This window comes from Dipodomys ordii, unplaced genomic scaffold, assembly GCF_000151885.1.
Source record: "Dipodomys ordii isolate 6190 unplaced genomic scaffold, Dord_2.0 Scaffold55, whole genome shotgun sequence".
Lineage (NCBI taxonomy): Eukaryota > Metazoa > Chordata > Mammalia > Rodentia > Heteromyidae > Dipodomys > Dipodomys ordii.
In genome coordinates, this window is record NW_012267271.1 from 8,031,898 (window position 1) to 8,059,178 (window position 27,281).

General features: G+C 53.6%; 1 protein-coding gene across 1 annotated transcript; it reads left to right on the plus strand.

Moving 5' to 3' along the window:
* Positions 1-11,011: 11,011 nt before the first annotated feature.
* Gfi1b (growth factor independent 1B transcription repressor) lies at positions 11,012-22,568 on the plus strand. The gene is made up of 7 exons (XM_013021357.1): positions 11,012-11,024; positions 18,405-18,524; positions 18,928-19,065; positions 19,667-19,938; positions 20,684-20,821; positions 21,008-21,257; positions 22,382-22,568. Exons 2-7 carry the CDS (start codon positions 18,425-18,427, stop codon positions 22,558-22,560), a joined length of 1,077 nt encoding a protein of 358 aa, XP_012876811.1. The 5' UTR covers positions 11,012-11,024; positions 18,405-18,424; the 3' UTR covers positions 22,561-22,568.
* Positions 22,569-27,281: the final 4,713 nt, after the last annotated feature.

Genomic DNA, 27,281 nt, shown 5'->3' on the forward strand with positions numbered 1-27,281 from the left:
GGATGTTCAAAACCACCCAGACAGGAAAGTCTGTGAGGTTTTTTTGTGTCCAATTAACCACCACAAAGCCAGAAACAGAGGCTGACTCAAGTGGTAGAGTACCGGCCTTGAGTGAAAAAGTTAAGGGACAGTGCCCAGATGCTGAGTCCAAACTCGAGTACATCACACAGACACAGACACAAACACACACACACAGACACACACACACACACACACACACACAGAGCAGATGCTGAAAACTGGGAGCTGTGCAGAGCAGGATGCTTGCTTGGAGACAAAGACCTGTTCCACAGATTGCTCCTAAACTCACCTTTATGCCTGATTACTGAGTATCACCACTTACACCAAGTGATGAAAGTCCACATCACCAAGGTGGAGCAACCTTGGTTTCCTCCTGAGGCAGTGACACCCAGGTCTGTGTCATATGTAAGCCTGAAACACCTGACTTGAATCTAACCACGCCCTGGACTTCCCGGGTATGGGAAATGGAGGCCATGATGTCTCCCTTGGCTTTTTCACTCAAAGGCTGGTGCTCTACCACTTGAGCCATGCCTTCATTTCCAGCTTTTTGCAAGTTAGAGATAAGAATCTCATGAACTTTTCTGCCCAATTGGCTTTGAACTGGGATCCTCAGCTCTCAGCCCTCTGAATAGCTAAGATTATAGGCATGAGCCACCAAAGTTAAGATAGGGATTTTTTTTTTTTTGGTCGTGGGGATTGAATTCGGGGCCTGGGTGCTGTCCATGAGCTCTTTTGCTTAAGGCTAGCACTCTATCACTTTGAGCCACAGTGCCACTTCTGGTTTTCTGGTGGATAACTGGAGATAAGAGTCTCACAGTGACTTTTGAGCCCCAGCTGGCTTTGAACCACAACCTTCAGATCTGTTTCCTGAGTAGCTAGGATTACAGGCATGAGCCACCAGTCCTTGGCCAGAATTTCATTTTTTAGCGTGTCATTTAGATATGCAATGTGTCTTGATCAGAGTCACCTCCTCCATCAATCGCTCTCTTTTTCCTCTGTCCATTTCCAAACCAGTCCTAGCAATGCTCACTGTTCCATGGTTGCACATGCACGTAAAGTAGTTTGGTCTTATTCCCCTGGGCTTGGGCTCTTCTTTTTTTTTTTCAGTCATGGGGCTTGAACTCTGGGCCTGGGCGCTGTCCTTCAGCTCTTCAGCTCAAGGCGAGCACTCTACCACTTGAGCTACAGCGCCACTAGTGGTTTAGGGAGATAGGAGTCTCATGGTCTTTCCTGCCCGGGCTGGCTTTGAACCATGATCCTCAGATCTCAGCCTCCTGAGTAGCTAGGATTGCAGGTGTGAGCCACCACCGGCACCCGGCTGCTTGGGCTCTTCTTGTAAGAAAAAACTATAAAAACCAAAAAACAAAAAAACCATTATTGAAAGCAGTCGGTAGAGGGCACTGTTCCATTATAAAGGAAACCAAAGATGCATAACTCAAACAGTTCTTGACATTTGTCTTGGTCCTGATCCCTGCAAGTATGTATGTGGATTGTATGTTCAACAGCTCAGGGAGTTGCTGGTACTTTTCTCTGTAGTTACATGATCGTGTAAGAAATACTCTTGTTTTCAGGAGAAATGTACTCAAGTGTGGGTGAAATAGGATATCTTCAGTAACTTTTCAAAATATTTTATGAAAACTTAGATTCTATATACTGCTCTATGCGCATCGAGAGAGAAAGCATACAAGATAAATGTCATTACCAAAGTTAGGTCCTGGAGCCAAGCGCAGTGGCTCAGGTCTGTAATCCTAGCTACTGGGAAGATGGAAATCAGGAGAAGAGGATCGCAAGACTGACCAATGGAGGGAGCACAGGGCTGAGTACAGCAATGCAGCTGTCATCACCAGCCACACAGGAGAGCTCAGAAGGAGGGAGGACTGCAGGACAGGCCGACCTGGGCACAGAGTGAGACTCTACCTTGAAAATAACCAAAGTGCAATGGGGCTGGAGGTGTGGCCCAAGCGGTAGAGCACCAGCCTTGTAAACGCATGAAGCCCTGAGTTCAGTCCCCAGGACCACCAAAGCTACCTGTGTACACACTGCGTGTGTGTGTGTGTGTGTGTGTGTGTGTGTTTTGGAATGTCCGTTAGGTATGATTTATTTGACTTTCTGTTTGAAAATGTTCATGCTGTGGCAGCCAGGGCACATCCCTAGCAGGCCGGTATGTGTGGCCTATGCCCATACATAGGGACACCACAGACTCCACCATGGATTCCCCAATCATTCTAATTTTAGACCTAGTAGTAAAGGAAAAGTTCCTCCAGTTGTGCTTGAGAAAGAATTGGAAGATCAGAATTCAAATTCTCACTCAAGGAAGACTGCAAGGGGAAAAGATGCTCAGAGCCCAGACCTAGTTTTGCCTCCTTCCCCTCTGCTTTCCAATCTGGACGGCATGTGTCTCGCAGGAGATTTTGTCTCTGGGTGTGCATTTTTAGATTCATTGTGGTAAAACACACATGACATAAAACATGTCTTTAAGCTCGGTGGCTCACACCTGTGATCCTAGCACTCAGGAGCCTGAAATCTGAGGACTGCAGTTCAAAGACTATCCAGGCAAACAAATCTGAAAGACTCTTATCTCCAATTAGCTAGCAAGGGGAGGTGTGGCTTAAGAGCTAGAGCTCCAGCCTTGAGGAACAAAAAAACAAAAGCTAAGCAAGAGCCTAAGGCTCCCAGCACTGGCACACACACACACACACACACACACACACACACGAAGTGAATAGTTAACTTATAATGTCTTCAAGATTCATCCACATTTCTAGATTGTGTCCCTAGGTAAATCTGGGTAATGCTAAAGATCACTTTTTGATCATCACAGTGGCCACTGGTCGCTCCTGTCTCTTGGCTGTGATGATTCGTGCTGTGAAGGAGGTATAGGACTACTTCACATCTCTTCTCTCAGCACCTTGGGGATTGCTGGAGCTGAGAGTGCTTTGTGAAAGACTCTTTTCTGCAGGGCGCCTGTAATCCTAGCTATTCAGGAGACAGATCTGAGGATCATGGCTTGAAGTCAGCCTGGGCAGGAAAGCCTGTGAGACTCTTATCTCCAATTAACTACCAAAAAGCTGGACGTGGAGTGGTGGCTTGAGTGGTCAAGCACTAGCTTTAAGGGAAAAAAAAAGCTAAGGGACAGTTCCCAGGCCCTGAGTTGAAGCCTCAAGACTAGTAATTAAAAACAACAACAAAAAAAAAAAAAAAAAACATGCTGGGCACTGGTGGCTCACGCCTATAATCTCAGCTCCTCAGGAGGCTGAGATGTAAGGATCATGGTTCAAAGCCAGCCTCAAGCAGGAAAGTCCGTGAGACTCTTATCTCCAATAAACCACCGGAAAACCAGAAGTGGTGCTGTGGCTCAAGTGGTAGAGTGCTCACCTTGAGCTGAAGAGCGCCTAGACCCCTGACCGACAAAACAAAAACCATGACTTTTTTATGCCTTCCAAATGAGCTTATTAGGAATATCCTTTTCAAACTGCTCCCTTTCATCTTGTAGAGATGCTTTTTTTTTGGGGGGGGGGGTGGAATCGATCATGAGGCTGGAATTCTGGGCCTGTGCACTGTCCCTCAGCTCTTCAGCTCAAGGCTAGTGCTCTGCTACTTGAGCCACAGCACCACTTCTGGTTTTCTGGTGGTTTATTGGAGATAAGAGTTTCACAGCCTTTCCTGCCCAGGGCTGGCCTTGAACCGTGATCCTCAGATCTCAGCCTCTTGAGTAGCTAGGATGACAGGTGTGAGGTACCGGCGTCTGGCTTTGCGGAGCTTCTTTACACACCACTATCCAGGGCGAACCCAGTGTGGTCCCAGGACCCCTCAGGCTCCCCAGGCGCCCTCTGGTGACCGGAGGGGGAGGGGACACTCTGCACCCCACCCCACCCCCCACACATGAATAAGGAGCTGCAGGTGGGGAGCAAAGCAGAGGCTTGGGGGTTCTGACAAGCCTGGCTGGAGAAAATCTGGAAAGGCTGTGGGTATATGCAAAAGAGATGCAAATCGGGTGCAAATTCCAGTGGTGTGGATTCCACCCCAGCCTCTGCCTCCCAGCTGTGTGGATCAGAGCTGAGACAGGCCCCAGGGCATGGCCGGGAAGAGAGAAAAGCTTCGCAGATGGTCCTTTGCAAAGATGCCACATGCCCCGGAAGTCTTCCCCGCAGTGGAGCTGTCGCCTGGGTCTGGCTGTGCCCTCCACCCACAGCTCATTCTCTGGTCTCCTGCAGCCACCCAAGCACCTGCGCTGTCATCTATGGGGGGGGGCAGGAAAGCAAGGGTCTTGGTGGTGGTGGCAGAGACCTACTGGGCAGACTCTAATGAACACACAGGCCTACACCTGTGTGTTCCACACATGCACATGCTGTATGCCCTCATGGCCTGCTGGGAAGGGTGCGGCCTAATTCAGGCATCACACACATGTATAGTTCTCATCGTAATGGATGGGTGTGGGGGACTGGGCCATGGGGCCTCCTGGGCCTGGGGTTGGTATCTGGCTTTCCAGCACATGGTTTGTTGACCAGATTCCCCATAATTCCAGGTCTCAAGATGCTCTCCAGGACCCCAGAGGGCTCCTTGAGCCCCTCCATCTGGCTTAGCCATGAACTAGGCAAACATCAATTCCTTCTTCAGCTCTGCAGCCTAGAGCTGGATTTTGGGCCATTCCTAGAACACACACACACAAAGGCAGATGTCACCAGGAGTTTATGGAGCTGTAACCAAATATCAGGTGTTTCATTAATGATCAACCAGCCATGTAAATTTTGCTCAGGCTGACACCGACTGTTCTGTTGGATTCCGCATTCTCTAGCCCTAAGCTCGCCTTTGACTGTCCAGCTCAAGAGAGAAAGGGCAGCCGGGCGCCGGTGGCTCACACCTGTAATCCTAGCTACTCAGGAGGCTGAGATCTGAGGATTGTGGTTCAAAGCCAGCCCCGGGCAGGAAAGTCTGTGAGACTCTTATCTTCCATAAACCACCAAAAAACTGGAAGTGGTGTTGTGGCTTAAGTGGTAGAGCACTAGCCTTGAGCCGAAGAGCTGAGGGACAGCGCCCAGGCCCAGAGTTCAAGCTCCACAACCAACGAGAAAGGGGGGTGGGCAACATTTTAGAGTGCGCTCTTAAATATTTGCTGGGAGATAATACTCATGCATTCAGCATCAGTACAATGTCTTTTTGTTATTGTAAGCAACCATTGAAACCAGTCGGCAGTGCCATTTCACACATGGGGAGTCTGAGGCTGGAAGCCTCCCCAGGGAGTCAGCTGGTGTGGTCCAAGCGTGACTGCTCCATGGAGTGTCATTTCCAGTCCACCCAGCTGAGCAGAGAGCTACATGTTTGCTTCCTTAATTGCCTCTGAGATTTGGGTTTTGTAAAATCAGGCATCAAGATTGGAGATGAAGCTGGGCGCCGGTCGCTCACGCCTGTCACCCTAGCTACTCAGGAGGCTGAGATCTGAGGATTGTGGTTCAAAGCCAGCCTGGGAAGGACAGTCTGTGAGAATCTCATGTCCAATTAACTAGCAAAAAGCCAGAAGTGGAACTGTGGCTCAAGTGGCAGAGTGCTAGCCTTGAGAGAAAAAGCCAAGTGAGAGAGCTCGAGACCCTGAGTTCAAGATCCAGTACTGGCACACAAACACACACACACACACACACACACACACACACACACACACACACACACACAAAACCACAGCATTAACAAAACAACACAGACTGACATTCTGAAAGAAGCTGGAGTCTCAATCTTGGCTGTTTCTTATGGCTGGGTAAACCCAGAAAATAATTCTCTGTGCCTCAGTGTCCTCCTCTTCCTTTCCTCCTTCTCTTCTTTCTTTTTCTTCTTCTTTTTCCTCCTCTTCTTCCTCTTTTTCTCTTCCTCTTCTTCCTCCTCTTCTTTCTTCCTCCTCCTCCTCCTCTTCCTTCTTTCTTCCTCTTTTCTCCTCCTCCTTCCTCCTCCTCTTTCTTCTTCTCTTCCTCCTCCTCCTCCTCCTCTTCTTCTTCTTCTTCTTCTTCTTCCTCTTCTTCTTCTCCTCCTCTCTTCCTCCTCCTCTTTCTCCTCCTCTTTACCCCTCCTCCCCCTTACCCCCTTCTCTTCCTTCTTCTCCTCTTTCTTCCCTTCCCGGTGGTTGGTAGTGCTAAGGCTTGAACTCAGGCCTGGATGCTGTCCCTGAGCTTTTGTGCTCAAGGCTAGCATTCTATTTGAGCCCCACTTTTGCAATGCAAGCAAGGCAGGCCAGGCCAGCCGGATTAGAACTCTCTGCTCTCTGTGGTGTGGCTCATCTGTGCTTCCTGCCCTCAGTCCTGTCCGGTGTCCTCCTCCCTGAACCCAGTGATCCTACCTACTCTCCTACCGGGCTCCTTTGAATGGCTTTGTGAAGTAGATGCGCCACGGGAGTCTCCGCTGGGATGTTGGCCAGCTCTGTCTGGGACCGCTGGAGGCAGGCCGACTGAAGAAAGGGCTGAGCTCACAGGATGGGGGAGATTCCTAACCATGTGATTATGCAACCAAAGATCAATAAAGATGAATTTGAATTGAAAGATGTTATACACACATACAAGTGGAGGAGAGATGGAGAGATGCAGAAGGAAAGAGGGAGAGGAAAGGAGACAGATACGGGGGAGAGGAAAGAAAGGGAGAGATGAAAGCAGAGTATATATAGAGAAACTGAAAAAAACCTACATTGTTGGGCACTGTTGGCTCACATGTGAGACCTAAGGATCATGGCTCAAAGCAAACCTGCTCAGGAAAGACCATGAGACTCTTATCTCAAATAAACTACTATAGTTTATTGAGATGTAGCTCAAGTGGTACAACACTAGCCTTGAGCAAAAAGAGCTTGGGGACAGCACCCAGTCTCTGAGTTTGAGCCCCGGGATGGCACACACACAGAAACAATACTAATGGGCGAAAACAGAGGTTCCTATTCTTTTGTTTTCTATCATTCTCCTCTGATCAAATAGTACTCTTGTGATTTAACAGTAACCTGTATACAGATGCTCTTTTTTTTTTTTTTTTTTTTTTTGCTGGTCATGGGGCTTGAACTCAGGGTAAGGTTAGTGCTTCTACTACTTGAGCCACAGCACCCCCTTCCCGTTTTCTGAGTGGTTTATTGGAGATAAGAGTCTCACAGACTTCCCTGCCCGAGCGGGCTTTGAACCGTGATCCTCAGATCTCAGCCTCCTGAGTAGCTAGGATGACAGGTGTGAGCCACCGGCGCCCGGCTCAGACGTGGTGCTGTGGCTCAAGTGATAGAGCACTCGCCTTGCGCTGAAGAGCTGAGGGACAGCGCCCAGGCCCTGAGTTCAAGCCCCACAACAGACCAAAAAAGAACAAAAAAAATGAGGTGGCGAGAGCGCCACCGCGTGGCGGCGTGGAGAATTGCTTCACGTTGGGGGGGGGGCGAGGACACGGAGCGCCTGCGCAGTGGCGCTGTGGGCAGAAGGAGCAGGTAGGTGCTGAGCACAAACGCTGCTCCCCGCGCCTCGCGTGCCTGGAGCTCTGCTGGAGCCGGGGCCCGGAAAGGGCTCCGCCAGTCACCCCCGAGGGCTGAGTCGACGCTTCACCTTACCTGCTGCGGCCTACAGGTCTGCGCACTCTCAGTGAGCCCAGGACGCCCAGACGGACCCAGCGCCCACCCCGCTCTCCAGAAGCCCCAGTAGGGCGACGACCGCTAGGCCCGGGCCTAGGGTTCCAGGGCGAGGGGGCTCTAGTCACCTCTGTTGCATTTTGTGGCCATTTGGAGGCGGAAATAATTGCTCGTGCCAGGGGCTGGGAGCCTGGCCTGGCCCCCGACGCCCACCTAGCACAGCACAGCAACTACCACAACCCTGGTCCACCCAGCATCCATCCAAGCCGTCTTCACGGAAGACCCCAGCAATGCCCTCAGCTCCCTGCCCAGCCCAAGGCTCCCTGGGAGCCTCTTCCTGCAGGCTGGCATCTTGACCAAGACCTGTGTCATGCTGGGGCCGGCTGGGAGTGAGCCTCAGTCCTGTTCTGCTGGCCTCACTGAGAAGCAAGTGGGTCCCAGGAGCCATCGAGCAGGACAAGGCTCCCAGAGTAGAGCCCCAGATCCTTCCAGTCACAGACAACCCAGTGGACTGTGGGAAATCTAGGAGACTTGTCATGGGTAGAGAGCTGACCTGGGCCGTGAAGGAGAGGGTAGAAAAGAAAGAACTCAGGGCCTCGGCACCGTCCCTTAGATTTTTCACTCAAGGCCAGTGCTCTACCAAATGGAGCCACACCTCCATTTCCAGCTTTTTGCTGTTCATTGGAGAGAAGGGTCTCCTATGTTAACTTTGACCCACCATCCTTAGATCTCAGCCTCCTGAGTAGCTAGGATTGCACACATGAGCTGCTGGCGTTTGTTTGAAACCTGCTGTGGTTGTTTGTTTGTTTGTTTGTTTTTTGGTCGGTTGTGGGGCTTGAACTCTGGGCCTGGGCGCTGTCCCTCAGATCTTCAGCTCAAGGCGAGTGCTCTACCACTTGAGCCACAGCACCACTCCCACCTGCTGTGGTTTGAAGACAGATATCCTTCCAAAGTTCACGTTGGGACGTACAAGAACGTGGAAGAGATGAGGCCTCTGGTGGTTGAATCAGTGCCCTCATACGGGGACTGAGGCAGTGAGCCCGCATCTCTGCCTGTCTGTCTCTTCTGCCTTGTAAAGACACAGTCTTAGCCCTCCTTTACACCCCAACATGTGATGACCCAGTAAGCAATGGAGGAAAAAAGAGACCTTTGCCCAGACACCAAATCTGCCAGCACATTGATTTCTGACTGTAACCTCTAGAACTGTGAGTGATAACCACTCATGGTTTATAAATGAGCTGGTCTCTGTTACATAGTTATAGAGCAAGAGTGGAATAAGACCCCCCACCCCCACCCCCCGCCGCCAGCTCCTTGTCCCAACAGGTGCTCAGTGGATGTGTAGTATGTAAGAGAGGGAGGAGGGAAGAGGGGAGGACTTGGTGCAAGAGAGCTGTCCAGGAGGAACTACTGCCCAGTGAATGAGAGAAAAGTGAATCAATGAATTAATGAGTGGGTGAACAGGTACTGTGTCTTTCACCTGTAATCCCAGATATCAGAAGGCTAAGATCCAGATGACAGCCAGCCCAGGTTTGGGGAGTGAAGGCAAGAGAGGCAGTCCAGAAGACTCCATCTCCAATTAAGTAGCAAAAAGCTGCATTGGCATGAATCAATTATTAGAAACCAGCCAAGCGAGTGGAGCAAGAATAAGGCACTGTTAGGGATCAGTGGCTTATGCCTGTCATCCTAACTACTCAAGAGGCTAAGATCTCCAATACCAAAAGTCTGGAAATGGAGCTGTGGCTCAAGTGGTAGAGTGCCAACCTTGAACAAAAAAAGCTAAGGGATAGTGCCCAGGCCTTGAGTTCAAGTCCCAGGACCAACACACACACACACACACACACACACACACACACACACACACACACACACCAATGAAACTTTGAGTTGAAACCCCAGTGCTGGCAAATAAAACAGAACAAAATAAAATAATAAAATAAGGCTCAGCAGGGAGTGTCCTGCTGATGATGTGTATCTAATGAAGCAAGAGCACAAAGGATTTGTCCAGGTTGGGAAAATTTAGAAAAATGTTCTTATATATTACTAAAATTGTCTGCATCACCCAGAGACTATTTAGGATGTTTCTTTGCATCTCTTCTGGTCTGGCCAAGAAGAAAGGCTGAGGCCGAGGCTGACGTCCACCTGCCCGTGGTGGACAGTGGGGACCCCAGCGCCGTGCCCACGCATCTCCTGGAACTTCTCTCCCAGCCCCCAATGAGGGCTCCAGGGCTGGGCAGAAAGGCCTCACCTGAAACACCCTTCTTTCCACTTTGAACCTTGGACTTGCAGTTTAAATCGAGGCTTCCTGTCGCCAAGTCTGTTTTCTTTATGAGGGACATGTAATCTCTCTAGTGCTGGCTGGAAAAGCATGCAAATCAGCTAACAGTGCTATTCTGTGGCATTCTCCCTTTATGCAAAACCTCCTGAAATAAATCAGTCTTCCAAAGAGGGAGGGCAGAGCAGGAAGGAGATGTGGGACCAGGGGATGGGGCATGGGGTGCCAAGCGTGTGGGTTGGGGGGGGACCCCTGAGGCCCCCTCACTGGACTTGCTGTCTCCTCTGTTGCCACCAGAGGGCAGCACGTGCTGGCCCTGGGACCCCACGCTCAATCTGGACAAGGGCTCCCTGTGGTCCAGAGTCCATGGCCCCCAAACTCACTCCCATACCTCCACTGCTCCAGCCTGTCTGCAGGCCATGGTTTTCTAGTGGTTCCTGGATTACCTTGCCCAGTGCCTATTTGCAAATAAACATTTTACACTTTCCTGGACGACATCCAAAGACGGGTCGGTATGGGATCCCCATACCACCAGACCCTAAGGCCAGAACGCTGAAGGGAAAGAGAAGGAAGAGATGGAGGGAGAGAAGAGGGGACAAAAAAGGAGGGCGCAGGAGAAGAGAGAAGAGAAAGTGGGGGGGGAACAGATGAAAAGAAAGAGCAAATGAGAAAGGAAAAAAGAAAAAGGAAACCACATTTTAAAAGTTATGCCACTCTATACCAAGGCAAGAATTGTTAAGTAAATGCTTTCACTTTTTTTTTAAACCTTCTAACTTGATCTTTCCTTCCTTTCCATCCAGATGTTGTGCTGGGGAAAGTTCTGTCTGCGAACTGAGGGTTAGCAATGAACAGCCAGCGGTTTCACTCCTGGGAGGTTTTGATAAGCAAATGGGCCCCTGGCTCGCGCACGCTCCCCATTGGTTCCTGCTTCGCCGCCAGATTTTGACACAAATAATCAGATTGAAAATCAGGGAGGGAAACAGAAGAGGAAAACACACACACGCACACACAACAGAGAAAAAAAGGAGAAGTATCTATTTGTGCAGAGAATCACCAAGCTGACGGAGTGGAGACAGTGCCCAGGGCCAGCCTCCCAGGTTCCCAGAGCAGCCAGCCCTCCCCAGAAGCCCGGAGTCAGGAGGGCACAGCTCCGCCCGGCAGGTGAGTGAGAGAGAGGGGTGTCTGATCCTCTCTTGAAATTTGCTTATCTGGCTGAGACCCTGGCTGGGCCAGACACCTCTTTCCTTTGGAACTGAGAGGAAGACTAAGGTGGGTGGAAGAAGGTCTTTTCTGGGTTGATGGGTCTTTCTTCGAGCCTTGGAATGAGGACAGGGTTTTATCTAGGCGCCCTGTGTTTCCCCTGAAAATTTTCAAAAGTTCATTTTAAGCGGTCACACTTCGTCCACAGGCACAAAGTCACACCCGCACCCCAGAGCTCCCAGTGCAAGCCACAACACGGGTCCAGGCACTGAGGTGGGGGGTCTTCTCTGAAGAAATGTTGAGCCCCAATGTCCCTTGGTCTCAAAAGTTCCCAGGACCCTTGAGAATCCAGGACCCTCTGGAGCCCGCTGAGGGGCCAGGACACAGTGACCCCAGGCTCCAGGCACAGCGGGGCGGCTGGGGGAGGCACGATCTGAGTCTCTTCTCCTGGAATTATGGTTCATGCCTTGTCTATCTGTTTCTGGAGAAGCCAAGTTCAGGTGTCAGGTGGCTCACTGGCCACCGGCTGGCGGTGTGTGCCTGGGATCACTGCCCTAGAGAAAGTTCACAGCTTTATCCCCTGGCAGGGATCACACGAAAGGACCATTTCGGGCTGTGGGGCTGGCAACTGCTCACTGAGCTGCACCTGCTCACGCGGGGGGTTCTTAGCAGGCAACAAAATATGTCCTCATCTCATGATATGGTGAGGTTACTTGTTCTTAGAGGTCTTGCAAAAGCAATTCACCCTTTCTTTCTTTTTTTCCTTCCTTCCTTTCTTCTCTTTCTTTCTTTCTTTCTTTCTTTCCTTCCTTCCTTCCTTCTTTCTCTTTTTCTTTCTCTCCTTCCTTCCTTCTTCACCCCCTTCTTTCTCCCCCACCCTCCACCCTCCTTTTTCCTTTCCATCCTTTTGGGGTTTTTTTTGGTACCAGAGTTTGAGCTCAGAGCCTCATGCTTACTTGAACATGCACTCTACCACTTGAGCCATGCCCCAGCCCTTAGAAGCAATTGTTTTTTTTTTGGGTCCGGTTGTGGGGCCTGAACTCTGGGCCTGGGTGCTGTCCCTCAGCTCTTCAGCTCAAGGCTAGCACTCTACCACCTGAGCCACAGCGCCACTTCCAGCTTTTTTTTTTTTCTGCTTATGTGGTGCTGAGGACCCGAACCCAGGGCCTCAAGCATGCAAGGCAAGCGCTCTACCACTGAGCCACCTTCCCAGCCCCCCTTAGAAGCAATTGTTGTGATGAGAAGATACACAGTTCCTCTAACTCTCAGATTTGGGGAGCAGTATACTGCTGCTTCTCCTGAAGAAAGTTCTTGGAGGAAAATGTCCGAGAGCTGGGCATGATGCAGGTTTGAACCTGCACCTTTAGAGTCTCTCACAGGGGGCAGACTGGTTTCCCTTGGCTCCCAGGAAGACAGGATCCGATGTGTAAGGCCTTACCTACTAGACAATTATGGGACCAGATAGCCACAGATCACTCTCTCTCTCTCTCTCTCTCACACACACACACACACACACACACACACACACACACATCTGGGGGCTGAATGCAGGGCCTTGCACGTTCTAGACATACACTAACACTGAGCCACCTCCCTATATCCCTGTCCTCTTTCAGGGATCACAGTTTTGCTATGATGACCAGGCTGGTCTTGAACTCTTGCTCTTAAATGATCTTTCAGCCTCAGAATCCCCAGTAGCTGAGACTACAGACAGGTGCTAACATGCTTCCCAGAGCTGTAAAACGAAAACTCTCCTAACACTTAAACTCTGAACCTGTTAACCAGTACCTCTCTACATTCCCACTCCAGCCCCTGGTGACGTCTAATCGACCACAATCCGTGGGTTCACCAATAAATATTCCCCTTGATCTGCCCTTCTGTGACTGGCTTATTGTGCTTAGTGAAACATTCTCAACATTCATCACTTCCCAAGTGTCAGATTTCCTTCTTTTGTAAGGCTGAGTAGTATCCCCCCGAATGGTCTGAGATTTTGCTCCTCCGTTTGCCTGTGGCTAGACCTTGGGTTGTTTCTTGCCCTCTGTGAATTAAGCCTCTCTGATTGTGAGTGTACAAATGTCTCCCTGACACCCAGTTCTCAGAAGATAATCCACCAAGTTCAGACATTAAGTTCTCTGCGGGCGGGCATGACCTGGACTCCCCTGAGTGTGATTCCTGTGTGGAACTGCTCTGTGGTTTATTTGTCTTTGTACATAAAGGAAGTCCAAAGGGTGCCTCGTAGCTACCGTGGGATCCCCACCCGTTCCGAAGAAGGGGATGCTGGTGCCGATCACCCATCACCGTGGCTCCGTCCTTCGCACAGTCAACGGATCATACACAGGCTTTTAAAGCAAAAGGGAAGTTTAGAAATCTCTTAGCCCAACCGTCTCTTGAGAGATAGGAAAACCAAACCCAGGCCCGGTGGGCCATGAGGTCACAAGCTCAACGTCACAAAATCGGACTCATCCCCAAGGGGAGGACTCTCCTTCTGGCTGATTTGCCTCCACCTGAAGCTGGGGTTCAGGACGCTGCCTGGGTGCTGGCTGCGCCCCTCCGGGAGGCAGTAGTGGAGATTCTGAGTCTGAGTCCAGGACCCTGTGGATGGAGGGTAACACGAGGCTTCCTTCCGGAGCCCCGATATCATCAACGCCTCTGTTTTATGAAGAAATCCGGGGTTTCTTTCACAATCTCTGCCCTTAGTGCTCAGCATGGGTCCGTGTGAATCAAAACTGGTGGTTGTTAATTAACTCCATTATGGGTGATTGGTTCCTGTTTTTTTTTTAATTCTCCTTCTTGTTCTCTTTCTTCTTTACATTGAGCTCACAAGGGCCAAAAGGAAGTAGTTCACTGGGCATGTGTGGCTTCTACTGTGGGCTTGGGGGGGGGAGGGGGCGCGGGGGCTAGGCATGGGGTCCCTGCCACTCTGTGAGACTTAGGAGAGAGAATACCAGAGAGAGAAGAGATGGGGCTCCGCAGAACCCCTAGAGCAGAACCCCTCATCCATCGGGGGAACCAAGGAACGGAAGCCCCCTGTTCCCCGTGCCCGGCATGGCTGATGAAGGCCACGGCCATTGTGCTGTGGTCCCAGTTCCCCAGGGAGCTGGCGGGCCCAAGGGCGGAAGGTCAATACAGAATCTCTTCCTTACCTGCCCTCTGCCTGCAGCCCTCCAGACCTGACACGAAGTCTTGGGGCATCTGGAAAGACTTGAGCACTGCACAAATCTGAGTATTCTGCCTTGCAACCCGGTCTTTTTTTTCTGGTCCTTGTTTTGTTTATGTGCCGTTCACAGGGCTGGAATTTAGGATTTGGCTTGGTGTTTTTCCTTCAAAGCCCACGGGCTACCACTTCAGCCACACCTTGACTTCTGACTTCACAATAAAAGTCTCACAAACTTTCCTGCCCGGGCTGGCTTCAAACTGGGATCCTCAGCGCTCAGCCTCCTGAGTAGCTGGGATTATGGGTGTGAGCCACAATGGCTGGCTTCAGCTCCCAGTCTTCCACTCCTTCCACAGCTCTGCCAGTGCTTCTGGAGGACCACCAGTGACTCTGGGAGCAGTGGGCCAGGAGTTAGAACCGAATGGGACAGGGGCTGTAACCCTGCAATGACACTGTCCTGTCTGTCGGCCTCCTACGTTCAGCCCAGAAAGACTCCCCACTTCCCCAGCTGAGGCTCACAACACGATGCCCTCCAGGGAGCCGTAATCACTACCCAGTTTCCCTCTGTGGTCTGTAGCTCCAGAGAGAAGCCCGTGAAGGGCACTACACAGCCCTTGGCACACAGCATTGAAGACATGCCCATGCTATGGTCTGACAGTCAAAGAGGGCAGAGGCAGGGACTAGAGCCCTGCCCTGCCCTGCTCCCCCTGGGAGTCCTGAGCTCCTCGCATGAAATGATGGGGCAGGCCACAGAACCAAGGTCCAGGGGAAACCCAGTTCCACCTTAATTTATGGGGCTCCCCTCCCCTCCAGCTAGGGTCTGGTCTCTCTAGAGTCTTTCCTGAAGCCAAGTGTCTGATGAGTTCAGAGGAAGAGAGGAGAGGAGAAGGGGGCCTGGCTGCAGGGGAGAGGCAGGAGCAGAAGGACATGTCCAAGGAAGATAAAGTTGTTGGGCTGCAGGCCCTGCCTGCCTGCCTCCCGGGAAGGAAGCTCTGCTCAGAGAGCTGAGAGGGGCCGGGGAGAGGCCGAGGCTCCCAGCTCCTCCTAGACATGGAGAGTAGGGCGGCCTTGAACTCGGCCTTGAACTCCTGCAGACCACTGTCACTCCTGGCCCATCCTCTTCAAGGCACACGGATGCCACCACCCAGGAGCCTCCCACGGCTGTGACACTCAAAGGGCTTTTCTTGCTCCTGACATTGAACTTTGACCCCTTACTTAGCAGATCTTGACAAGGACCGATTGGCAGGGGCAGGCTCCACACCACCAAGGTGCTGTCCAAACTCTCAGTGGGGCTCTAGGCTAGGGAGTGTGGGGGGGGGGCTCTCTCTTCTGCTTGGCTCTAGGGCATCCCCCTGGGCAGAGGGGCATCCCCTGTGCTCTCTCCCCAAGCAAGGCTGAGCTCTCAGCTGCTTCTTCTAATCTCTTACCTCCCATCCAGCTCTGGGCCAAGGCCTTATCACCCAGCCCCTCGCTGTTATTCACTGGCAGCTGAAATCCTTTCCCGCCTTCTGGGTCCTATCCTGACTGCAGCCTAGCATGGCAGCTGCGGGGGGGGGGGGCAGCAGGAGCGTCCTCCCTGGCCTCTGCCTGGGCAGGACGTCTGAGCGTGGTGGACAGTGGACCCTGGAAGGCATTCTGCCTCCGGAGAGCTTCACAGTGTGGGGCGGGGGTGTGAGGGTGTGAGGATTGGCAAGGGAGGACAGCTGCCGCCAGGAACTCTACCCTCGACCTGGGCAGGTCCTTGAACCAGTTTGGTCCTCCATGTTGGCTCCCAGCCCCGTCACATGGGGGTTAAGTGGTGGTGCCAGGCTGGACCACCCGTGAGTTGGATCTGGGAGCCGGTGGATGTTCAGGTCTTCCTGTGTCCACAGTGAGATGCCAGGTCTGGGGTGGGGGGTCCTCTCAGGCCTCCCTCCACTCCTCTGAGAGAGAAGGTCCCTCCCCTCTCTGGATCCTGGATCAGCCTCTAGACTGCCCAGTAATGCAGTTCTGCCACCCCTGCCCTCTAGGTGGCTGCAAGCCTTCTGTCAGACTGCCTTGTACTAAGGGACTAGAATGTTCTTCTCAGCACAGCAGGGCCAGACATCAGACCCTATAGAAAAAGAAATGGGCCAGGTGCTGGTGGCTTATGCCTGTCATCCTAGCCACTCAGGAGGCTGAGGATCGCAGTTCAAAGCCAGCCTGGGGAGGAAAGTCCGTGAAACTCTTATCTCCAACTAACCACCAAAAAGCTGGAGGTGGAGCTGTGGCTCAAAAAGCTAAGAGGGGGACTGGGAAGGTGGCTCAGTGGTAGAGTGCTTGCCTAGCATACATGAGGCCCTGGGTTCGATTCCTCAGTACCACATACACAGAAAAAGCCAGAAGTGGTGCTGTGGCTCAAGGGGTAGAGTGCTAACCTTGAGCAAAAAGAAGTTCAGGGACAGTGTCCAGGCCTGAGTTCAGGACTAGGGGGAGGGAAAAAAAGCTAAGAGAGGGGCTGGGAATGTGGCTTAATGGTAGAGTGCTTGCCTAGTATGCATGAATCAAACCCTGGGTTCGATTCCTCAGTACCACATAAACAGAAAAAGCCAGAAGTGTGGGCGCTGGTGGCTCACATCCATAATCCTAGCTACTTAGGAGGCTGAGATCTGAGGATCGCAGTTCAAAGCCAGCCCCCTCAGGAAAGGCCATGAGACTATCTCCAATAAACCACCAGAAAACAGAAGTGGCATTGTGGCTCAAGTGGTAAAGCGCTTGCCTTGAGCTGAAGAGCCCAGGGACAGTGCCCAGGCCCAGAGTTCAAGCCCTACAACCAATTAAAAAAAAAAAGAAAGGAAAGGAAAGAAAAGAAAAAGCCAGAAGTGGCGCTGTGGCTCAAGTGGTAGAGTGCTAGCCTTGAGCAAAAGCAGCTCAGGGACAGTGCCCAGGCTCTGAGTTCAAGTCCCAGGACTGGCAAAAAAAAAAGAAAGACAGAAAGAAAAAAAGAGAGAAAGAACAAAAGAGTTAAGAGACAGTGTTCAGTCCCTGAATTCAAGCCCCAGTACCCCAGTACCCCAGAGAGAGAGAGAGAGAAAGGAGAGGGGGAAAGAGAGGGAGGGAAGGAGGGGAGAGGGAGGGGGGGTCTAGAGAGGTTAAGATCTGCCCCCCAGATTGCAGTGAGCTGGGTTTTGCCTGTGCCCTTGTGATCCAAACCTAAGCTCAGACCACTTCTTTCTGCAGCCCCCAACACTGGATGGCTCTGGTGCTCAAAGTCAGGGTTCCAGCAGCGGGCTGCGTGCAGACCCCTGCCCCTGCCCTGCCTCCCCTGCCCAGACCCAAGTTCGCCCTCTCCCAGGGAGCAGGACAGGCTCTGTAGCTGGGGTAATTAATACAGTTCACACACTGGGCAGTGTGAAACCCACAGAAATAAATCCCTCTATAGTTCTTGGGTCTACAAGTCCAGAAACCAAGTGCAGGCATGGTTGGCCCCAGGCAGAAGCTGCAAGGAGACCTCCCACGCCTCTCCAGCTCCCGATGTCAGACGCCCTCCTCAGCACCATTGGCTCGTAGACCTTCAAAAAGTGTGGTGGAGCTGGTACTGAGATTTGAACTCGGGGCCTGAGTGCTTTTTTGCTCAAGGTGAAAAACTGCTTGAGCCAAGCTCCACTTCCAGCCTTTTGGTGGCTAATGAGAGCTAAGAGTCTCAGGTGCGTGTTCTGCCCAGCCTGGCTTTGAATCTCAACTTCCTGCGTAAGCAGCCAGGACTCCAGGCGTGAGCGACTGCATGGGTGAAGGGTGTCTGTGCTGCCACGTGGCGTTTTCCCTGGGGTGTCTGTGACCTTCTGTCCACGTTTCCCTCTTCTAGCAAGGACACTGGTCATGCTGAGTTTCAGCCCCCGTCTCAGCCCATGCCACCACATCTTGACTTGGTTACATTAAAAAGAAAAGAACAAAAAGCTGTTTCCCATAAAGTCACATTCTCAGGTTCAGGTGGGACTAGTTTCTCTTCTTTCTTGTTTGTGGTGCTGTGGTTTGAACTCAGGGCCTTGTGCTTGCTAGGCAGGCGCTCTACTACTTGTGCTATACACCTAAACTCCTATTGCAAGTGACCTTTAAGGAAAACTATGCAACCCAGTGCAGCAGGTGTTTAATTTCTGCAGGGGCTCTAAAATCCCAAGGACTTGTGTCTTTTGTTCCTCAAGGCCATTTCCAGTCCTCTTGCCTTGCAGGTGTGAGGCCAGCATTGAAGATGCCACGTTCCTTCCTGGTGAAGAGCAAGAAGGCTCACACCTACCACCAGCCCCGCACGCCCGAGGATGACCCGGTCTGGCCTGCTGCTGTTGCCCCTGGTAGGTCTGGGCACCGCCTGGTGAGGCTGGGCACCTCTGTGCCTGCCCATCTCCCTCTCTCCTCTGAAACACCCTTTCCATGTCTGGAATCAACAGGTCAGGCAAACAGGTTGAATGAATGAATGAATGAATGATGCAGTCATCTCTCACCCTCTCGAGGGCTGGCAGCATGGGGATTGGCGCCAGTACTGTGGCATGTGTGAACATCTGAGGGCAGACAATGGAGACTGGGTTCCTTGGGCCTCCCTCCCTGCCTCCCACCCTGGGGGGAGGGTCCAGACACACACACACACACACACACACACACACACACGCTCCCGAGAAGACACGGCCCTCGCTCTCTGTGGCTCCCTGCAGCCTACCTGGTCACACCCTGGTCACATTAGGGTCTCTCTCTCCACAGTGGCCAGGGACCAGGCCCCCAGCGGCGGCCCCGCCCTCAGCACCCTGCTCCCCCGCCAGCACCTGGACTGGAGCATCGTCAAGCTGGAGTCAGAGCTGAAGCTGGACCAGGGTTTGACCAAGATGGCCTCGGCGCCAGGTCACTAGGCAGGGCCCCTCCTCTTGGGTGTGCCAAGGGGTCAAGAGGGAGTAGATTGTGGGGACAGGGCCTCTTCCAGTCTTGGGGTCAGGGAAGACTGACAGGGTCAGCCGGATGCCACTGGCTCTTGCCTTCTGGACATTGTCCCTTAGCCTTTTCCATTTAAGGCTGGCACTGTCTCCCCCGGAGCCACAGCTCCATTGCTAGCTTTTTGGTGTTTAAGTGGAGATGTCTCACGGGCTTTGCTGCCTGGCTGGCTTCAAACCTTGACTCTCAGATCTCAGGCTCCTGGGTAGCTGGGATTGCAGGCGTGAGCTCCGGTGCCTTGCCTGACCATCTTGGAGGCCCCGGAGCAGGTTGTTGGCTCCCGGATAGAGTGTTCTGGCCAGCAGCCGTGAGGGGTGTGTCCTGGGGGGGACAGCATGGGGGGAACTTTGAGCCTCGGAGAGTGGAGGGTATAGTCACCCCCTCAGCAATGAACACTGGGCTTACCCTGAAACCCTCAGAGAGAGGCTGCTGCGGTGGTCCGTGGCCAGTGGAGGGCATGGGCTCTGTTCTATGTTTTGAATGACTCTTGGGCCTTGTGTCCTTGTCTCCACAGAGAAGCCCACCGCGGCGTCCCAACCCCAGGATGGGAACTCGCCCCATGCAGAGTCACCCCCTTTCTACAAGCCTAGCTTCTCCTGGGATACCCTGGCCTCCACCTATGGCCACAGCTACCAGCAAACCCCCTCCACCATGCAGTCAGCCTTCCTGGAGCACTCTGTCCATCTGTACGGCAGCCCCCTGGTGCCCAGCACGGAGCCCCCCTTGGACTTCAGCCTCCGCTTCTCCCCGGGCATGGACGCGTACCACTGTGTCAAGTGCAACAAGGTAAGAAGTCGTGCAGACCCAGCCCTGCAGCCCCTCCAGGCCCCCACGGCTGCAGGGGGTCCCTGTGGGGAATTTAGGATTGCAATGTCAGAATATTGGTCTTCATTAATCAAGCCCTGACTGTGCCCAGCCTGAGCTCTGGGAGCTCCATGTGTGTGTGTGTGTGGGGGTGGAGCTCAGGTTCAGAGAGAACAGTCACCTGCCCAACATCTTGGCAAGGAGGCTGGAGCTGGCACAGCGGCTCACACCTGTCATCCTAGCTCCTCAGGAGGCTGAGATCTGAGGACTGCAATTGGAAGCCCACAGGGTAAAAAAGTCTGTGAGACTCTCATCTCCAATGTAACCCCAGAAGACAGAAGTGAAGCTGTGGCTCAAGTGGTAGAGTGCTAGCCTTGAGCACAACAGCTAAGAGACAACGCCTAGACTCTCAGTTCAAGGCTCACATCAGCACACACACACACACACACACACACACACACACAGACTCTGGTTGCTCAACACTTGGCAGTCTCTAGGTGGGGCAAGGAAGGGGTCCCCCAGCCCCCCCACCCAGACCCCATATTATAGCTAGGAAACTGGGTCTTAAAGAGAGTAAAAAATCATGAGCCATGGGCAACAGAACTGGCCAGTGCCCCGGGGGGTGGGGGGGGCACGCGTGTGCAGAGCTGGCCTGGGGCGGGGGGGGGGGGGGCTGGCCGGGGACCTGCTACCTGCCGCAGCGGCCTCACAAGTGGCCCCCGCCCAGGTTTTCTCCACCCCACACGGGCTGGAAGTGCACGCGCGCCGCTCCCACAGCGGGACCCGGCCCTTTGCCTGTGACGTCTGCGGCAAAACCTTTGGCCACGCCGTGAGTCTGGAGCAGCACGCACACGTCCACTCCCAGGTGAGCGCTCCGACTGGCCTCTCTGCTGTCCACCCACCAACGCTTGTGAGGCTTATTTTGAAAAGTATCCGCGTGAGGGTCTAAGGTCAGAGCCCAGCCTCAGTCCAGGCTGGGAGGTGGGAGGCGGGGGCGACCCCAGGGCCTGCTCCCCCAGGCCCCTCCCCAGTGCAGCGTCCTCTTCCTCAGGGCACCCCGGCCGGGTCCAGTCCTGCGCCCAGCCTCGAGCCCCCGCCGGCACCTGACCCCCCGGGGCCGCGTTTCCTCCGGCAGGAGCGCAGCTTCCAGTGCCGGATGTGCGGCAAGGCCTTCAAGCGCTCGTCCACCCTGTCCACCCACCTGCTCATCCACTCCGACACGCGGCCCTACCCCTGCCAGTTCTGCGGGAAGCGCTTCCACCAGAAGTCGGACATGAAGAAGCACACCTACATCCACACCGGTGAGTGTGCCCGGCCCGGCCGCCCACTGGCCTCCCGGCTAGACTGGGCTGGAGTCCCCAAGACGAAGGCTGCAGGCTGCTGGGCAGATGTGCAGGGCGCAGGAAGGGACCCAGAGTCCTGGAGGCATGGCCGGGAGGCAGAACGGGAAAGGCAGTGAGCTGCTCATTCAGTCACCCGCTGATGAATGAATGATGCTGTCCATTAGTGTGCTCGGGTGTGTGCAAGTGTGTCCTGACGGTCTAGAAAGATGGGGCACCCCAAGGGACAAGGACTCCACTCACTCATTCATTCACTCACTCACTCAGTCATCAATCCCCTCGCCACCTTCTTCATTCACTTGCTCATCTACTTATTCCTTCATTCACTCATCACCTTACCCACTCACTCACTCATTCATTCACTCATTTACTAGTTGTCAACTCCTCCACTCATTCATCTAATCATACATTCATTCACTCATTACTTTCTTCACTGACTCAGGCATTCCCTTGCTCCTTTATTCATTCACTCATTCCTTCATGCACACATTTATTCTCACACTCATTCACTCATTCATAGTGATCTGCACAGTCAATTATTCAGCCACTTATACAGTTATTCAGTGGCACCTGCTATTAACCAGGTACCTCTTTTGAGCCAGGTCCTGTGCCACCCATGGAGACTTATTAATAAAACAAGGGGAAAAGCTGGGCATCAGTGGCTCATGCCTATAATCTTAGCTACTCGGGAGGCTGAGATCTGAGAGGATCATGGCTCAAAGCCAGCCTGGGCAGGAAAATCCCTGAGACTCTTATCGCCAATAAACCACTAGAAAACTGGAAGTGGTGCTGTAGCTCAAGCAGTAGAGCGCTCGCCTTGAGCTGAAGAGCTGAGGGACAGCACCCAGGCCCAGAGTTCAAGCCCCACGACTGACAAAAAAAAAAAAACAAAAACAAAAAACAAGGGGAGAGGTGGCTTATCTATATGTTAACCAGCCTGGAAGCCAGAGAGAAGTGTACCTTTGCTTCTCGCTCTTTTCTCATTTTCTAAGGTGCACCTGGGTAGGTAATCAAGTTGTAGGGGGTGCTGTGGGTGGGGCCCTACCACCCTGACCCCGCCCTGCTGTGCTGCCCGCTGGTCACAGGTGAGAAGCCACACAAATGCCAGGTGTGCGGGAAGGCCTTCAGCCAGAGCTCCAACCTCATCACCCACAGCCGCAAGCACACGGGCTTCAAGCCCTTCAGCTGTGAGCTGTGCGCCAAGGGCTTCCAGCGCAAGGTGGACCTGCGGCGACACCGCGAGAGCCAGCACAGCCTCAAGTGAGGCGGGGCTGCCGCACCTGTCCCCCAAGGCCCGCCTCCAGCTGCCAGACCCCCAATCGCACGGAGGAGGCCGTCCTTCTTGGGATCCACGAGGGAGGGGCGTGGCTGCGGTCTATTAGAGGCAGAGTGGTCCACAGGGGTGCTCAGTGTCTCTCTAGGATGGAGCATCCCAGGGGGACAGAGTTGTCAAAAGCCCAGAGCTTGGACTCACAAAGAAGCCCTTCTCCTGCCTACTCCACGGGGGCCTGGTCACCTTTGATTTTAGGTGTCCTAACTTCTGTGTCTGGCTGCCACAGGCAATCAGAGCTGCCTTCCCTCCCTCCCCCCAGCTGGAGATGTGGACCCCTGTGCTTCAGCCAGCCTCCCTCTCCCCAGTGCTCACTGGCCGCTGAGATTCAGGTTGTCTCAGGGTTGGGAAAGCAGCAGTTATTACTGTAGAGCCTGCTGTAAATAAAGATAAAGACAGATTTGTTTGTGTGTGACTTGAATTTATGAAGCACCTACTAGGTCCAAAGGCCAGCAGGAAGCTTTGAGGAGAGAGCTAGAGGGGACCTTGGACAAGCACGGAGAGAGAGGGGGCAGGGAACCGAGTTAGATGGGGAGCCCTGCACAAACAAGCACAGAGGAGGGCTGAGATGGGCTGGTCGGTCGTAAGGAGCCAGAGTGACAGGGTAGAAGGTGGGGCTGGGCTGCTGGCGGCTGTATCAGTCCCTTGCAGCTGCTATAACAAATCACGCAAATGACCATCATGGCACTCACAATTCCACGGGAAGATCCCACAGTGAATCTTCCCGGGCAAAACTGGGCCTGGCAGGCTCAGGGCAGCTCCTGCCTGCCCACCATCTGCACTGGCATGGCTGACCCCTGCTCTGCCTGCCACCTCCTCCGCCTCCTCTCATAAGGACTCTGTCACCTGGCTCTACCTGGTAATGCAGGACAACTGTCCCTGCTCAAGGCCAGAGTGTCATCACTCACGCCCCCACCCCCGGAGTGTGACCCCTGCCACCGTCAATGACAAAAGGGAGTAAGTTGTGACTAAGGCTTGGTGATGCATCTTCCCAGCTGTGTGACTTCTGGCGGCCTCCCCCTCCCCTTCCCCCCTCCTCTGTAAACCCAACAGCCTCTTCCTGGTAGAGCTGGGCATTGCTGGAAGGACTTCCCAAGACCACATGTGGAAAGCAGTGTGCAGGACCAGCCGCCACGGGTGTGGCCACATCATGGGTGTCTTTACTTGAAGTCCTGCCCCTGGCACATGGTGACTCAAAGCTACCTCCTCCAGGAAGCCTCCCTTGGTAATCCCAGCCATTGGCGCCTCTCCCCCTCGGACCCTCGGCCCTGGGCCATGGATGGCGGTGGTCAGCAGAGCGCCTGCGCCTGGGGAGAAGGTGGCGTCTCTGGGCTTTGGGCCCTGACTGAGGCCCTTGCAGGTGCTGAGCTCACCAAGGGTTCCCACTCAAAGCCTCTCCCCTGCTCCACAACTGAAGCCCAGAGAGGCCAGGAAAGAATATAGCTGGCTGTGGTGGCGCGTGCCGGTAATCAGCGAGGAGGATGAGGCAGGAAGATCATGAGTTGGAGACCAGCCTGGGCTACACCTCTTGCCAGACACCTAGCTACTCAGGAGGCTGAGATCTGAGGATCATGGTTCAAAGCCAGCATGGGCAGAAAGTCCCTGAGACTCTCATCTCCAATAAACCATTCAGAAAACCACAAGTGGCTCTATGGCTCTGGTGGTAGAGTGCTCACCTTGAGCTGAAGAGCTCAGGGACAGTGCCCAGGCCCAGAGTTCAAACCCCACGACTGACAAAAAAAAAAAAAAAAAAGAATATGAACATCAGCGGTTACCCTTGCCCAGGGAGGGGAGGACATTTTCAAAAGCAACTTCACTGCCAGAGAAAGCCTCACAGCTCAGTGCTAGGACTGGGTTCGATCCCCAGAACCACAGAGCTGAACAATAACAACAGAACCCCAGAGCAGCCCACTGTGGCAGCCGCCTCCTCTGTAGGCTGTTTTAACCTGGGGCTTGTGTGCCACCTTGCTTGGCACTGTCCGATTCCCTGCTCACTCTTTGAGGCCCCTCCTATCAAGGAACGGCCCGCAGTGCCAGGCCCAGGCGAGGGCTGTGGCCAGCTCTGGCAGGCCTTCCTGTCCCGGGCCAGCCAGTGCCACCCCCCAGGTCATGTCACTGTTCACAGAGGGCATCGGGACAGGGGGGTCCCATGCGCCTTCAAAAGCAACGTGCCTCAAGGGAGCAAAGCGTAGTGGGCAGATAGGGAGTCTCAGGGTTAGATCTAAGTGCTCTCAGAGTGTCCACCTCCAAGTGAAAGGGCAGGGGGGAGGGGGAGGGGAGGAGGAGGAGGGGAGAAGGACGAAGGGAGAAGTTGAGCTGGATTTCCTAACATTTGATTGAGAGTGGGGAGGGTGAGGGAGAGACAGAGAGGGAGGGAGGGTATGAAGGACGAAGGGCTGGAGAAAGGGGAGAGGAGGGAAAGGGGAAAGGGAGAAGGAAAGAGAGAGACAATCATCAACCAGCTTCCCAAGGTCACACAGAGGGCAAATCAGAATTGGGGTGAGGATTAGATTCTGAGTCAAAACTGTTTCCTTCAGGCCTCAGTTTACCTCCTGCCCACTGAGGCCCATGGGCGTTTCCTCTGGTTATGTCTTCTGGAGGGGTCTCTGGCTCTGGGGCTGAGGCTGGCATCCAGCCTGACCCTGGTGGACTGTGCGGTAGAGGGGCTTCCTGTTCTGGCCGAATACTCAAACCAGCCTGTCAGGGGCGCAGGCAGCTGTCAGGAGGGGTGTCCTGCAGGCTGGCTCTGTCCATCCATCTCCTTCCTTCCTTCCTTCCTTCCTTCCTTCCTTCCTTCCTTCCTTCCTCCCTCCCTCCCTCCCTCCCTCCTTCCTTCCTTCCTTCCTTTCTCTCTCCCCTTTCCTTTTCTGTGCTAATACTAGGGCTTGAACTCAGAACTTGAGTGCTGTTCTTAGCCTTTTCACTCAAGGCTAGCACTCTATTATTGGAGCCACTTTTGATTTTTCAATGGTTAATTGGAGATTACAGTCTCGTAGACTTTCCTGGCTTCAAACCTGGAGTCTCAGACCTGAGTAGCTAAAATTACAGGTGTGAGCTACTGGTGCCCAGCTCAGAGTTGGCTCTGAAAGCAGAGAAAGACTCATACTCTAGTATTAGAACCAGGCCATTAGAACCAGAGATCCTCGATGACACCTGCTCCCAGGGGGAGAGTGACATCAGAGAAGGTAAAGGACTTACTCAACACCACCCTCCTACGACCAGGTCCTGCACCTCTCCAGCAAGGAGGGAGTGCCAGGGTAGGTGATGGAGGATTGAAGGATGGTTGTGCCTCTTATACCTCCTTCCCTCCTTCTTCCCCCCTCCCTCCCTCCTCTCCTCCCCCCCCACACCCCACATAGGACCAGGAGCTGCTTTGCATGTTCCTTGTTTGCTAAACAAAACTAAGCCAATATCAAGACTTCAGCCACTTTTGCAGCGGGGTGTGGAGCTGAGCTGTGAAGGGCAAGTTCCTTGTCATGGGCTGAGGTTGGGAAAGATCAGGCTGGGCTGGGGAGGACCAAGGCTACCTCCTGGGCCTGTGGCCCATTTGCATACTGCAGAAGGGGGCAGGTGTGTGCAGGTATTCAGAAGTGTGGAGGCAGATGCAGCCCAGGCTGAGGCTGGGTGGGGCAGGACTGGAGGGTCCCAGGAGCTCAGACTCTCATCTTGTGGCTGCTGGGCCCCCAGGGGCTGCTGCAGGATGGCTTCCACACGCAGAGCCCTGGGAGAATTCTCCACAGACGCCCCATGTCCTTCGCCACACAAAGCTGTACCTGTCACCTGGGGACAGGTGCAGTGGGTACCTCCCACCGGCTGCGATTTGAGGGGAATTCAAGTCCCTGATTCTCCACTTCCTGTTGGCACCTGCTGGCTTCCTAGCTGGCCTCCATCAGTGACCCAGAAGGCGTGATCCTGCCCTGTGAACTCTGCCACTTCCTTTGGCCACACAGGGCCCTGAGGTCCACAGAGAGGAGGTGCTGGCCCAAGGTCACAGTAGCAGCTGGGCCATGTCAGGCCCATCCTGTGGCCTTCCCACTTGGGCCACTGGGCTGCCTGGCACCGGTAAGTTCACCAGTGTCAATGTGGTGGTACTGCTTGAGGCAGCAGCACCAGGCCCTCGGCTCTGAGTCTCGAGGTGCCCCTCCCCAAACAGGCCTCATCTCAGCACAGGGTGGGCCTTCTGTGGAAATCACTAACAAGGATGGAAATGCCTGGGACTGTGTGTGACTGGCTCAGCCGGCTCTGGCCTGCCCTTGCTGGCAGGAGTACATTGGTGGGCAGATGGGGTGAGCCGAGATGGACAGGAGGCCGGAATGGGGTGCTAGGCAGAAGAGGAGGAAGTGATGAGCAGTAGGTTCTGTTTGTTTTTGTCAGTCATGGGGACTGAATTCAAGGCCTGGGTGCTGTCATTGAACTTTTCTACTAAAGGATAGAGCTCTACCACTTTGAGCCCCAGTTCCACTTCTGGTTTTCTGGTGGTTAATTGGAGACAGACTTTCCGACGCAGGCTGGCTTCAAACTGTGATCCTCAGATCTCAGCCTCCTGAGTAGCTATGATTACAGGCGTGAGCCTGGCTTGTTTGAAGTAGGGTCCGGGCTGGGAATGTGGCTTGGTGGTGGAATGCTTGCCTAGCATGCATGAAGCCCTGAGTTTG

Coding starts and splice junctions, on each gene's coding strand:
- Gfi1b (XM_013021357.1), top strand. CDS start 18,425: ATGCCACGTTCCTTCCTGGTGAAGAGCAAGAAGGCTCACACCTACCAC. Junction 19,066..19,666: donor CAAGATGGCCTCGGCGCCAG/GTCACTAGGCAG, acceptor TTGTCTCCACAG/AGAAGCCCACCGCGGCGTCC. Junction 19,939..20,683: donor ACTGTGTCAAGTGCAACAAG/GTAAGAAGTCGT, acceptor GCCCCCGCCCAG/GTTTTCTCCACCCCACACGG.